The following is a 14,013-nucleotide window of genomic DNA, read 5'->3' as shown; positions in this document are numbered from 1 at the left end:
CGGGTGGTTGATTTTTGTCCACCCCTAAACAAAACTATACACTTTTAGTATAACTAAATGTATTATGCCTACAGCTCAAAATCCGTACCTATAGTCTATAATGACAGAGAAAACTTATCATAGGTATAGGTACTTTGTGCTATACCTACAGTAAATAGACAACTTCCTACGCTTTTTGGTTGTCACAAGTTAAATTTTTAGTGAATAGTAATGAGAGATCACTTCGATATGATATATGGTGTAATCGATTATGGAGCATGTTGGTCTAACAAAATGAGAGACCACTTCCGTAATCTATTATGCGAGTAAATTTTTTTTAATAGCTAACCCATATTTCAAGAAAATTACCCCAATAACTATGTTTGGGGGTGTTTTCCACGTAGGGGTCATTCCATATGGCGCCTCCTATTTTTTTTTAAAATTTTTTCAATTACCTGCGGATTTAGTGTTACTTGCGGATTTACCTGCGAAATTACCTCCAAAATATTTGAATATTTGGTCTGCATGTAAATCCGCAGGTAAATTTGCAGGTAAATCCGCAGGTAACGTTAAATTCGCAGGTAAATCCACAGGTAACTAAAAAAATTTGAAAAAAAATAAGAGGCGCTCGCGTGTAAAACACCCCAAAACATGGTTATTGGGGTAATTTTCTTAAAATATGGGTTAGTTATGTATATATTTTTTAAAACTTGGTTATTAAAAAAAATTTCGATTATGCGACCTTTTTTATACACGTCATATAATATATACTCCCTCTATTTTAAAATAAATGTAATTTAATGAATTTTTTCACAATGATTAATGAATTATCTTAAAACATTATATTTTTATTAAAATAACAAATTTATTAATATGTTAGAATTAGTTGACAAAAGAATACAGTTAAAAAAACAAAAAATTATTTTTATATTGAAAAATAAGAATAATATTTATCTTCAAATAAATTTTATTTATTAAAATGATAATTATTTTGAAAAAAAAAAATTAAGTTAATCTTAAAAAACTATGGTAATTTACCTAACAACCATAGATAAAAATTATGTTATAAATAAAATATTTTTTAGTACAATTTGCAAATTTATCAATGTGACTAATTTTCAATCGTTGTCAAGTAAATTATCCAAGGGCAATCTAGATTTTACTCATATAGTATATATAATATATACGGAAATTAGAAACCCGCGGAACACTTTTTTATTATTTTATTTTATTTGTGTATAATAAAATAAATGTTTATTGGAATAATGAAATAATAGTTAGTCTAAATTATAAAGAGAATAATTTTAATATATAATGTAAATTTTCATTTTCGACATATCACAGTTATTTATATGCAGTGGCGGAGTCAGCGTCCAGTCGTGTATGACAACTGTTCAGGCTCCGCCCAACCACATTTTAAGGTTGTTCTCGCGTTTCTGTCGACGAAATCGGTAAGACAAGTACTCAGGCGTTTTTGTACTCGTCTTTTTCTCTTCTGTTTGATTCTTGGTTGCTGAATCGTAGTTGTGTTTTTGTTGATGATTGATGCTAAATTCTTGCTACCAAATGCTTTCAAAGTGAAGAATTTTTCATCTTGTCTAGTGCATAGACACATCAAGTAAAATGGAGAAAAAAAACTGTTCAATGTATTAATCATCAAACACATTAAAGTACAAAAGTTATCTTGTACTATTCTATACTATTTAATACTGTTCTATTCAATATTTTTTATTTTGCAGATCAAATGCACCTTAAATATTAACAAAAATTAATTTGAATTTATAAATGTGATATTTCATAAATATTTAATATTAAAATAAATTATAAAAAAATCAGCCTGTTTTACTGAGTTTCTGTTTGGTAAAAATAGCGGTTGACTGATAAGCTAGCTGATAGTTTATAGCTTATGACTGATGGTTGATGACTGATGACTTATAGCTTATAGCGGATGGTTGAGACTGATAGCTTATAAGCTCATTGAAGTGTTTGGTAAAATTAGCGGTTCAATTAACTTATAAATGTAAAATGACATAAAAGATATTTAATATATAATTATTTTATTTTAAATTAAAATAAATTATAAGGGTTAAAAATAGATTTTAATTGAAATAATAAGGATAAAAAATGAAGAAAAAGTAATAAGCTATAAGACATAAGCTAAAACGCTATTTGAAATAACGTCTCGAAAATAAGCTATAAGCTAGTAAAATAAACTATAAGCTCGTGATGAAAAGACCGTTATCAAACGGGTCTAAATTATCATATGAGCTTATAAAATATAATACATAAGCTATAAACTCGAAAAGTTGTCTTACCAAACAGAGCCAAAAAATTATATGGCTGAGACTAATCATAACTAAATCATGATTCATTTTACTTTGTTCATTGACATTTCTTCCAACGTGGTACATGTGATTCCATATGGTTCATGTACCGTCTAACCTGGTCAGTAATCAAAGCAAGAAAGGTTTTGTTTCTTCTTTTGGCTCATATGTTTCTTTCCAAAAGCAATATAACTATTTAATTTAAAGTATAATTTGAATAGTATTTAATTATTATTTCTCTCATATTATTAGCTATTATATTCTCTTATTAAATTTGTAATGAAGCTTGGAATTAAGTTAATAATTAATCAATTTATAAGTAGGTTTAATTAATACAATTTAAAATTATAAGTGTATTTTAGTATGGATGTTAAATAGACAAATAAAAAAAATCTTTATGATCTATGATCTGTTGATTTGACAAAGATTTTGAAAATATCTCAACTGGATTTAAAATAAAGATTGAAGATCCATTTTGGTCATTCACAAAAATTACACAACACAAATTAGTCCTTCACAAAAAAAGACTACATTTAATCTCTTATAAAATTTAACCGGACCATATTAGTCTTTCTGTTAATATTTTTATCAAATAGGTTTTTTCATATTTTTAAACCGTGACTGGACTGCCACGTTGGCTTTTATTTTTTATTTTTTAAATACTAAATTAATTTTTAATTATAATTTCATTCTTAAACAATTCTGATTTAATAATATAAAAAAGGCAAAATTATTTTTTATAAAGAATCGAACCCAATACTATTAAACAATATCTTAAGTCTTTACTACTGGACCAATATGCATTCATGAAAAATAATTTTTAAGATTTTTAATAATATTAAATAATTAAGAATTTAAAACAAAAATCATAAAATTTATATTAATGGAGTTTTGAACCTCTTTGATTTACTAATTTCAAATAATACACCAATTTAAAAATAAAATTTATTAAATGTAAAACCTCGATATATTTAATCAATTAGAAATAAATTAAATCATATATAATTGAAATTAAATAACACACAAATAAATATTTACTATTTCAAATTAGTTCAAATTAAATAATATTTAATTAATTTAATAGTAATTCAACTAATTATTAAAATATTTAATAAATTAAATTAAATAATCAATTAATTTTTAAATTATTTAGTTAATACAAACTAAACAGTAATCAATTAATTTAATAGTAATTCAATTAAATATTAATTTATTTATTTTTATTTGATTAATTTTATTTAGGATTTATATTTTATTATTTTTATTTTTAAATTTTTATATTATTTTAAATTAATAAATATGTATTTTTTTTGTTATTTAAAATAAGTAAATATTTGTTCTGAATTATTAACTTAAGTATTCATTATTAATAATATTAACAATATAAATTGACTTGTCTAGTTGTAAAGTGATTATCATTTAACTTGAACATATTTGAATTTGAGACCCCGTTGGTACAAATTTTAAATTTTTTTGTTTTAAATTCTATATTATTTAATATTTCTAAAAATTATAAGAATTATTTATCATGAACATACATTGAACTAGTGGTAAGGACTTAAGATATTGGTTAAAGGTCATAGGTTCAATTCCATATAAAAAACAATTTTGGCTTTTTTGATATTATTAATTCATAATTGTTTAAAAATGAAATTATAATTAAAAATTAATTTAGTATTTAAAAAATAAAAAATAAAAAATAAAAGTCAACGTGGCAGTTCAGTTATGGTTTAAAAGTATGAAAAAAGCCGATTTGATAAAAATATTAACATAAGGACTAATATGGTCCGGTTAAATTTTGTAAGGGATTAAATCGAGTGCTTTTTTTGTGAGGATTAATTTGAATTGTGTGATTTTTGTGAGGGACCAAAATGGGTCTTCATTATAAAATAAAAGATAAAAGATGTATAAGAAAGAATTGTGTGATTTAAAATGGGTCTTCCTAACTAAACTTCCTATATGTCTTAAACCTCTTCAAGTAGAGGAAAAAGATAATATGCAACTTACCTGTATTATGGAAACCTTATATTCAATTAAAAGTTTTCGATTATTTTAAAATGAATCATCTTACATTTATTTATATTGAGTTGATATCAACTAATTAAATATATAATTAAGGCTTAAATTGGCGAGATTTTTTTTGAAAATAATTCTTGAATGTTGAGATTCATTTGGTTTTTGTCACTGACGTCAACATTCTGTTGAAAAAATACAATGTGACAAACGTCTAATGAAGTGGCACGGCGACATACCCTTCCCATTAGTTATCTTTAGGGTCATGCTAACGAGTGCCCCAGGGGCACTAGTTAAGCATTCCTAATAAAGAAAATATGTATATTTAATGCATTGAATATACACAATATTCTTTAAAAAAAAATTAATTATCTATATTTTCATGCATTGATTACATATATTTTAGGTAAAAAGTTTATCTTTTTACTTTATTAAATAATGTTCAACTTACCTTTTTAGTCTCTTAACCAGTGCCCCTGGGGCACTCGTTAGCATTACCCTTATCTTTATATCCACATTGACATTTTTTGTTAATTACCTTTTTGGTGTTAAATCTTAAAAACTGAAAAATTAAAATTGTAGTACCACTAATAAATATTTATAATGTATTTTTAAAGTAATTTATTTTAAAATATAATTTTTAAAATAATTTGTATTTTAAAACATTTAAAAAAATTATTTTAAAAAATATTTATTTAAAAAATTTCTAATACATAACATTTCTAAATAACTATTACATAATAGATAAATAAATATTATTTTAAATTTTATTAAATATAAATTATTATTATAAAATAAAAGTATAAGTGTGAATATATATACCAAGGAGTCAAAATTTAATTTGACACCAAATTTCAACCGTTAATAGTACTCCATCAAACTATTATATAAATAACCTATTTTTAGGAGATAAATAAGATATATATATATATATATATATATATATATATATATATATATATATATATATATATATATATATATATATATATATAATTTTATTTCATTTAAGGTCTGTTTGGTAAAAATAGCGGTTGACTGATAAGCTAGCTGATAGTTTATAGCATATGACTGATGGCTTATAGCTTATAGCGGATGATTGAGAGTGATAGCTTATAAGCTAATTGAAGTGTTTGGTAAAATTAACGGTTCAATTAACTTATAAATGTAAAATGACATAAAAGATATTTAATATATAATTATTTTATTTTAAATTAAAATGAATTATAAGGGTTAAAATGGATATTAATTAAAATAATAAAGATAAAAAAGGAAGAAAAAATATAAGCTATAAGACATAAGCTAAAACGCTATTTAAAATAACATTTCGAAAATAAGCTAGTAAAATAAGCTATAAGTTCGTGATGAAAAGACCGTTACCAAACGGGTCTAAATTATCATATGAGCTTATAAGACATAAGACATAAGCTATAAGTTCAAAAACATGTCTTACCAGACAGAGCCTTAGTATCATCGTTTGATCAATTCTTTTAACGGTTGAGATTTGGTGTCAAATTAAACTTTGACACCTTGGTGTCATTTGTTGAAATATATATATATATATATATATATATATATATATATATATATATATATATATATATATATATATATATTTCAACAAACAAAACAACTAGTATAGTGGTTTGACACCTTGGTGTCATTTGTTGAAATATATATATATATATATATATATATATATATATATATATATATATATATATATATATATATATATATATATATATATATATATATATATATATATATATATATATATATATATATATATATATATATATATATATATATATTTCAACAAACAAAACAACTAGTATAGTGGTTAGGCATATTATGGATGAAGTGAAGCCAGTGGCGGGGGCAAAAAAACTTTAAAGCCTACGCAAAAATTTAAAGATTGCAAATTCACATTGTATATAATATATAAATAGTCATTAATTAAAATAAAAGAGACTCGTCATTTTATCAACAAAAGTATAGTTTAAAATAAAAGAGATGAAACATAACCTTACAATAACGGGTTAAATAAAATCACGAGGCAAATGTCCTTTCCGAGACTTTTTTTGCGGTGAAAGTTTGAATAATATCAATATCATCAAGTGACTTGAATATCTCCCACTTGGTGTAACATACCATCAAGTCATTGAACCACACATCGTTGATCTTATTGCACAATTTAGACTTGATAATCTTCATTGCTAAAAAAGCTCTTTCAACCGATGCTATAGACACCAGCAATATCAAAGCTAACTCAATAAGTTTGTAAACCAATGGAAATACCAAATATTTCTTAGTTTGGACCATCTTCATAGCCAAACTTTGAACATCTTCACAAGTGGAAAATGAAGCATTTCTTTTCACTTGAAGAACATAAGTGTCAAGTTGATCCCTTATTGTTCCGCGGTCATCATTAGAAAAGTCTGTATTATAAATATCAGCAAGACGAGCAAGCTTATCAACATCAAACTTGGAGAAGGAGTTCTTGGGGTCAAGACATGAGAAGCAATCAAGGATAATGTTACTTCCTTCACTAAAGCAGTGATCCATCTCCACACATATTTTTTCAATAGCAACATAAAAAATATCTACACGGTAATGATGAAGATTAGTGATAGTCCTCCCTTCTACCCTTGAACAACCCCGAACCGGTATTTCGTCATCCATATTTAGAACAGGAATACCTCTAGCAACACAAAGTTCTTGGACATCAGCGAATAAGCTATTCCAACATCTCTCTCTCATTGTGGCAAACCGAGCTTTGACATCATCAATTAATTCCATGGCAATCACAATATTAAGATATTTTCTTTGCAAGACATTTGAAAGCTCGTTTGTGATACCAAACAACTTTAACATTAACTTCAAAATAAATGAAAGCTCTCCATTTTTTTTATCAAACCCGCTGCTTGAGATGGTCCACGTCTGTCTTCATCAACCATACTAAGCACATTTAACACGAAGGACCATATTTGTTCCAACCAAATCAATTTAGTATGATGTGAACCCCATATAGTATCCCCGGGTCTAGTGAGACTATATGATTGGTGAAATCCCCTTCCTCTAGATATCTCACCACTCTCAAGTTTATTTAAAATATCTTGGTGTTGTGCCTCCGTCAAAGCATCTTTCCTCTTACAAGATGCACTTGTTATGGTCACAATCAAGGAGATGTACTCAAAGAAATCATGAATAGATGAGCAACTACTAGCAACAGACACAACAACCAATTGAAAACGATGGGCATAACAATGGACATAGAAAGCATAAGGGTTTTCATCTACAATATCACAGTCATTTGCTCTTTGACGAATATATCACATGACTCATCAATAAGCATAGAGAATTGTATATCACCAAGCTCTTCCATAATCAACTTGGTAGCTTCATGTGCATAACACGTTGCAAGCTCCTTTTGAATGTCACCAGAAGTCATTGTGCAATTTTTTCCACCACGATCAAAAGCATCCCTCACTTGTTCATTAGACGATTTTACCCAATCTACCACCTCTCTAAAATTGTCCTTATTAAATAAGTAGAGGATTCATTGTGACCATGGAAAGTCATGCCTTGTGCCATGAGATATCTTGAACAATCTACATAATAAGTCAAACGAATCTTATTCAATTCTTCTGATTCCTTGGTTGCTTTAGCAAACTTACTTGCCACACTTTGTCTTTGATTATTATAATCATCATAATGCTTGACACATGAGTTGTGTAAACTATTATGACTACAACCGTGATCTTTCAAGATTTTAGATGCATGCTTCCAATCTCAATATCCGCTTTTAGTGAAGACTTCAAAACCAAAGTGCTCGGCCCTCCCGGGTTGCTTAAAGAGAAAGCAATAAAAATAATAAGTTGCATCATTGATCTCATTGTATTCTAACCATGTGTAATTCTTATACCATGATTTACTAAATGCTCTGGAAATACTTCCAAATGGAGTACGAGGAAAGCTTGGCAAATCTGGTTGCATTGGTCCCTTTAATATATATGGCCTCCTCACTTGATCTTGAATATCCGGAGCATACTCATTAATTTGTTTCCTACAACCTGGATCACGCAGAATCTCATTTGGGTTAAACTCATTAACCACATTAGGTGGTGGTTCTAATTCGGCTTCCAGTTTCACAACTTTCACATTTTCAATACTTGCTCTATCAACCAAAAATCTCCTCATATATGAAATTAAATGATCTTAAGTTAATAATCAGTTAACAATTAACAATCATAAGAATCAAAATTTAAATAAGAATAGTTTCACAAAATAAGAGTAATTTCTTATGATTTATAAAGAGTAGGAGCAAGCATTATATTATATTCAATTAAAAACCATTATAGAAACTAATAAAATTAGATAACCAAAACCTTTATAGAAACCTTTATTGTAGATAATTTATCCATCAATAAATGAATTTGCAAGTGGTATGATTCCACTGAAAAATATCTTTTTACTGCTATTATAAATAATACTAGATGCTTATAATATTACTAGATACACATTTTGGTTTTAACTTATGGTCTTATGGATGCTGCCAATGTTTTGGTTTTATAACCAATGAATCTTGCAGTGCAACTTGATCTGACACTTAGCATACACGATGACAAAATATGTTATAAAGTGTAAATATTTTTCAAAATAATATTTACTGATAAATACTAAAAGTTATAAGAATGATGCAATATTATAATTTTCATGAGATTTTAGATAAACTTGAAAAAAGTGGGACCCATTTTCACAATGTTATAAACAACCGGTACTTCTATATAACTGTTAGTTACCAATTTGTGTAAATATCTTAGGTAATTTTTGGTAACTCTCAAGTCTTTTTGTGGTTAATAGTAGTATTTTATTGTCATTTGGTATATATTTATTCTTATATTTATATTATTGTTGAATAGTTCTTATCTTTGCAATCTATGTTGGATTTTGTAGTTTTTATAGATAATTGGAAGCTTGGACCATGGAAAAAGCACTTTGAAGATATTCCAAGACCAAAGCCAAGGATTGCTGAAAAGAGGTAGCACGCTAAGCGAGGTTGAGCCCGCTAAGCGCGCTTTTGAAGAAAAGAAGGAAGTTCTGGCAGAGAGTTCCGCGCTAAGCGAGGTCTGGAGCCCGCTTAGCGCGGTTGGGCGGTTTAAGCAATTATTGATAGCGCGCTTAGCGGGCTGCACCGCGCTAAGCGCGGTCTGCGAAACTTTGTTTATTTGTTTATGGGCCAGATCACTTTTAAAGAAAGGTAGAGATATTTTAGAGAGAAACAAGAGCATAATACATTGTAGCAAATATAGAGTTGAAGATTGGAAGCCTTGATCGTCGATTAATCGCCTTTGATGCTTGTTGATCTTCATCCTTTCCTTCTTGTGCAAGCTACCATTCTCATGGATAGCTAAATCCCTTTTGTATCAAGATAAGATGTAATCTTCCTAGCCTTTTGTATGTTTTTCTTGTGAATATATGTGTATGAACAAGTGATGATCAATATAGATGGTTTAGTTTGTTTATTAAAGCTTTTTCTTTGGTATAAATGTTTGAGACATCAATGTTTGTATCTAGACCTAACTCATCATCTTTCAAACTATAAGTTGCAGACATGGATTTAGAGTTTGATGTTTACTAAGTATCGGTTCTTAAAACGTTATTTGTATTGTTTAAACGGTGGAGAAATCGTCGGTTAAACAATACGGTAAATCTAGCTATATCGTTGCGGACACGGACGATATAGGTGTCGATACGTAATTATATTGATCGTTAGCAAGTTCATAAGCATCTATTTATAAGGAAACATACAAATTTAGGTCGATGAAATCGAATCTTGATACATTTTCTTTAACTTAAAACTTTCATTAATTTACTCTTTGCTACTAAAAGAATTGAATGATCTTTTGCAAACCTAAAACTAAAGTAACATTAACTCAAGACAAAATAGGCTATAGAACGGCGGTGATATCGCAATAATCCCTGTGGATACGATAATAACGAAAAGTACACCACAATACTCTTTCAACAAAATGGCGCCGTTGCCGGGGATTGTTGTTTAGATATTGCAAGCATTGCAATAGTTTGTTTTGTATTGAGTCTTATAATTAATATCTTGTTTCTAAATTTATTTTCCTTGTGTTTGTTAATTTGCTTGGTTAGTTTTTCAGATTACAGTTTATGCGAGGACGTGTACCTGCAGATCAACTCCTCTTTGATCCTGAGATTGAGAGGACTGCTCGTAGAGAGAATAGCAAAACTCGTAAGAGGAGACAACTAGCTAGGGAAAGAAGACAACAACAAGAGGCATCTTCTTCTTCAACTCCGGTTGAAAACTTAGTTGAGGGAGAAATGGCAGGAGAGATCCCTAATGTTCCAGCTCGAGGGCCTTGTGTTAATAGCCCTCGACTCAATCCACAATTTGCTCGTGATCAAGCCAATGGAAGAAACTCCGAGATGAAAACGGGGTTACTTCAATTACTTTATCAGAATCCTTTCACAGGGGCAGATCACGAGGATCCATTTACTCATCTAACAAAGTTCTACGAGATCGCCGGAACAATTGGTGCTCCGGAAGACCAAGAAGAACAGGTGTTCAGGAGACTTTTTCCTCATTCCTTAATTGGAAAAGCTAAGGAATGGTACCTTGATCAACCAAATAATGTCATGACAAATTGGAACGAGTTAGAAAAGAAGTTCTTGGATCGGTTCTTTCCTCACAATAGGTTCATGGAAGCGAAAACTTCTATTGCGGTGTTCTCTCAAGGTTCGAATGAATCTCTCAATGAAGCATGGGAGAGGTTCAAGTCCATGGTTAGAAAATGCAAAGGTCATGGGTTTGATGAATTGTCTCAAATCCATATCTTTAGGAATGGACTCCAACCTCAACCAAAAACTCTTTTAGATGCTACCGCGGGTGGTTCGTTGATGTCAAAAACAGCTGCTGAAGCAATTGCTATCATTGATAGGATGGCTTTGAATGATCATCAAGAGCAACACAACCGTAGTGCATCGCAAAGAAAACCGGGAGTTCTTGAATTGAATACTAGTGATGCAATACTTGCTCAAAACAAGTTATTGACACAACAAGTAGAATTGCTCACTCAACAAATGTCAAAACTCCCTCAACAAATCAAAGAGATAAATGGGAGCCCTTCTAAAAATCAACATGTGATGTGTTGTGAATTGTGTAGGGGTGACCATCAAACAGGTTTTTGTCCTCCACCGGGTGAAGAGGTGAATTATGTGTCTAATCCTAATCAAGGATATGGTGGAAGACAACAACAACAACCTTACAACAATAACCAAGGTTACCAACAAAGAGGTAATCAAGGTTATCAACAAGGATGGAGGCCGGAAGCGGGCCCATCGAATCGTCAAAATCCTTATCAAGGCGGTTACAATCAACAACCTCAACAAACAAAGCTTTCAATCGAGGACACTCTTAGCCAATTCATGCAATTGCAAATTGCAAGCCAAAAGAGTACGGATGCCGCAATAAAGAACCTTGAAACTCAAGTCGGGCAATTGTCAAAGCAACTTGCCGATCAAAACAAAGGTCCTTTTCCGGCTACTACACAAGAAAATCCTCGTGAGCATTGTAAGTCAATTCTAACTCGTAGCGGTAGAAATATTGATATGGGTGTAGGAGAAATAGTTGAGGAGGAAATTGTTGAGAGTGAAAAAGATAGGGTGATTGAAGTAGAAAAAAATGTTGAGGGTGATTTAGTTGAAAATGAGAAAGAGAAAGAATTAGTGGAAAAAGAAACTCTTGAGAAAGTTGTAGAAAAAGAGAGAAAAAAATTGAGTGTGAGTGAGAAGGGAAAGAAGAAGGTGGATGATTCTATACAAGTGAAGAAATTACCTTACCCTCCCGGTCCGTGAAATTTTAAATTGCCTCTAAATAGAATGGGAGCAACAAATACTAAAATGTTAAATTGCCTCTAATTCCTTCCAACAATCTTAAATTGCATCTAATTTCTTCCCGAGACAACAAATATTACAATAAGTTAATATGTGATTGAAATAAATTAATTTCACAAGTAAAAGTAACATGTATTCCTATATAACACATAAAGCCACACAACTGTATAAGCTAATTTCTATACAGCACATAAAGCCACACAATTGTATAAGCTAATTTTGGCATGAACAAGCCTTTGTTTATATAGAGATGCAGTAAATACACAAAAAATTTGACATGAATAGGCCTTTGTTGATGTAGAGTTGAATACTTAATAACAAAATTATCACAGGTATAATTAAGAAATATTTGACAGATCATCACAACAAATTATGACGTACTAATCAACAAGCATTTGATATCCATCCTAAAAAAACCATTTTAGCAACATTAATCCCCTTGGTACCAAGATAGATAAACTAACTATGAAAGAATGGTTTAATGAGATTTGAGTTGAAGGTTGTAACTTATAAGTTGAAGACTATAACATAACTTACTCTTCTACAATGGTTTAATGAGAACAGACTGCCATAAAGTCATAACCTACTGCAACAAAAAAATTGAGAAATTTAGCATATTACTCTGCTCTAAATTAATATATTTCACCAAGTCATTTAATACTAAATCTCAAACATACTTTAATATATTTTCACCACATCATTTGATTTCATAACAGTTCAACATACTTTCATCTCAAACATATTTCACCAAATCATTCTATACTAAATCTAACAGTTCAACATACATTACTAATTAAAAAGAAATACAATTGCTAATCATATAAAAGAATGTTCAGTAATATACCCCTTTGCTAGAGCAGTAACAACCCAAGTAACAACTGATGCAACTCCGGCGCAGATGTTAAATTGTTACTCCTCCTCCTTCAAACTCTGATGTGATTTTCACCTAAAAATTTATTTAGAAGATTATGGTAGCACCACTTCCACCAAAACCTGAAACATAACAAGCATATACACATAAGGTCTTAGACTTTCTTCACACACAATTACAACTGTAATTCCAAGTTCAAGCCCCTCAAACACAAATATAGCATACAAAATACACAATCAAACAAGATAGATTGTCTAAATACAAGAGCTTTTGATAAATCCCTCTAAACACAAAACATAGTCATAAATTGAAGTTTCAAATTATCTTGATTCAAAATAGTTACCTTTTTACTTTAACCCATTCTGATGCAGTCTTGAATCAAGATTTGAACCTAAAATATGTAAACAATAAACATGATAAACAACACTAAGTCATTTTTAAAAACTCCAACCTTAATCACAAACCATAAATTTCGTTAAATCAATAACAACGAATCTTAATCATTATCTTATTTGAGATGATTGCAAAGGAGGCAGCGAAGATGGTGATGGAAGACATTGTATCATAGCACAATAGCACATAACCGTTAACAAGTAAAAGAAAATACAATTGTTTCAGTGTCGGTTTTAAAAGCAAGAGAGGAAAAAATGAAAAATGAAGTTGAGATTGAAGATTATAGAGTCAGAAGAAGAGAAAGAAGGTTACCTTACAGAAGAAAGAATCGGCGGCCGCTGGGAGGAGTGGATTAGGGTTTGTAATATTTGAAGAATCAATATATAGAGTTTCAGATATATAGAGTTTCAGATTTGGGCCAAGGAATGGATTAGGGTTTGCAAAATTGGAAGCATTAAGATCAGACTGGGCTGGGAATATGTTGGGCCTAGCCATTACTAACTATTA

At 29.6% G+C, this 14,013-nt stretch overlaps 1 protein-coding gene across 1 annotated transcript; it reads right to left on the bottom strand.

Moving 5' to 3' along the window:
* Positions 1-6,368: 6,368 nt before the first annotated feature.
* LOC131597081 (uncharacterized) lies at positions 6,369-7,118 on the bottom strand. Its single transcript, XM_058869797.1, has 3 exons — positions 6,699-7,118; positions 6,555-6,641; positions 6,369-6,455 (listed from the first exon to the last, which is right to left on the bottom strand). Exons 1-3 carry the CDS (start codon positions 7,116-7,118, stop codon positions 6,369-6,371), a joined length of 594 nt encoding a protein of 197 aa, XP_058725780.1.
* Between the last annotated feature and the right edge of the window lie 6,895 nt (positions 7,119-14,013).

Source organism: Vicia villosa, linkage group LG4 (assembly GCF_029867415.1).
Source record: "Vicia villosa cultivar HV-30 ecotype Madison, WI linkage group LG4, Vvil1.0, whole genome shotgun sequence".
Classification (NCBI taxonomy): domain Eukaryota; kingdom Viridiplantae; phylum Streptophyta; class Magnoliopsida; order Fabales; family Fabaceae; genus Vicia; species Vicia villosa.
The sequence above is the reverse complement of the archived record's forward strand: the minus strand, read 5'-3'. Positions and strand labels throughout refer to the sequence as shown.

Bases quoted from the DNA above. Each gene is read 5' to 3' on its own strand.
- LOC131597081 (XM_058869797.1), bottom strand. From the start codon at position 7,118: ATGGAATTAATTGATGATGTCAAAGCTCGGTTTGCCACAATGAGAGAG. The intron at 6,642-6,698 runs GTGAAAAGAAAT...TTGGCTATGAAG, and splicing joins TTGACACTTATGTTCTTCAA to ATGGTCCAAACTAAGAAATA. The intron at 6,456-6,554 runs GTTGAAAGAGCT...TGTTACACCAAG, and splicing joins TGCTGGTGTCTATAGCATCG to TGGGAGATATTCAAGTCACT.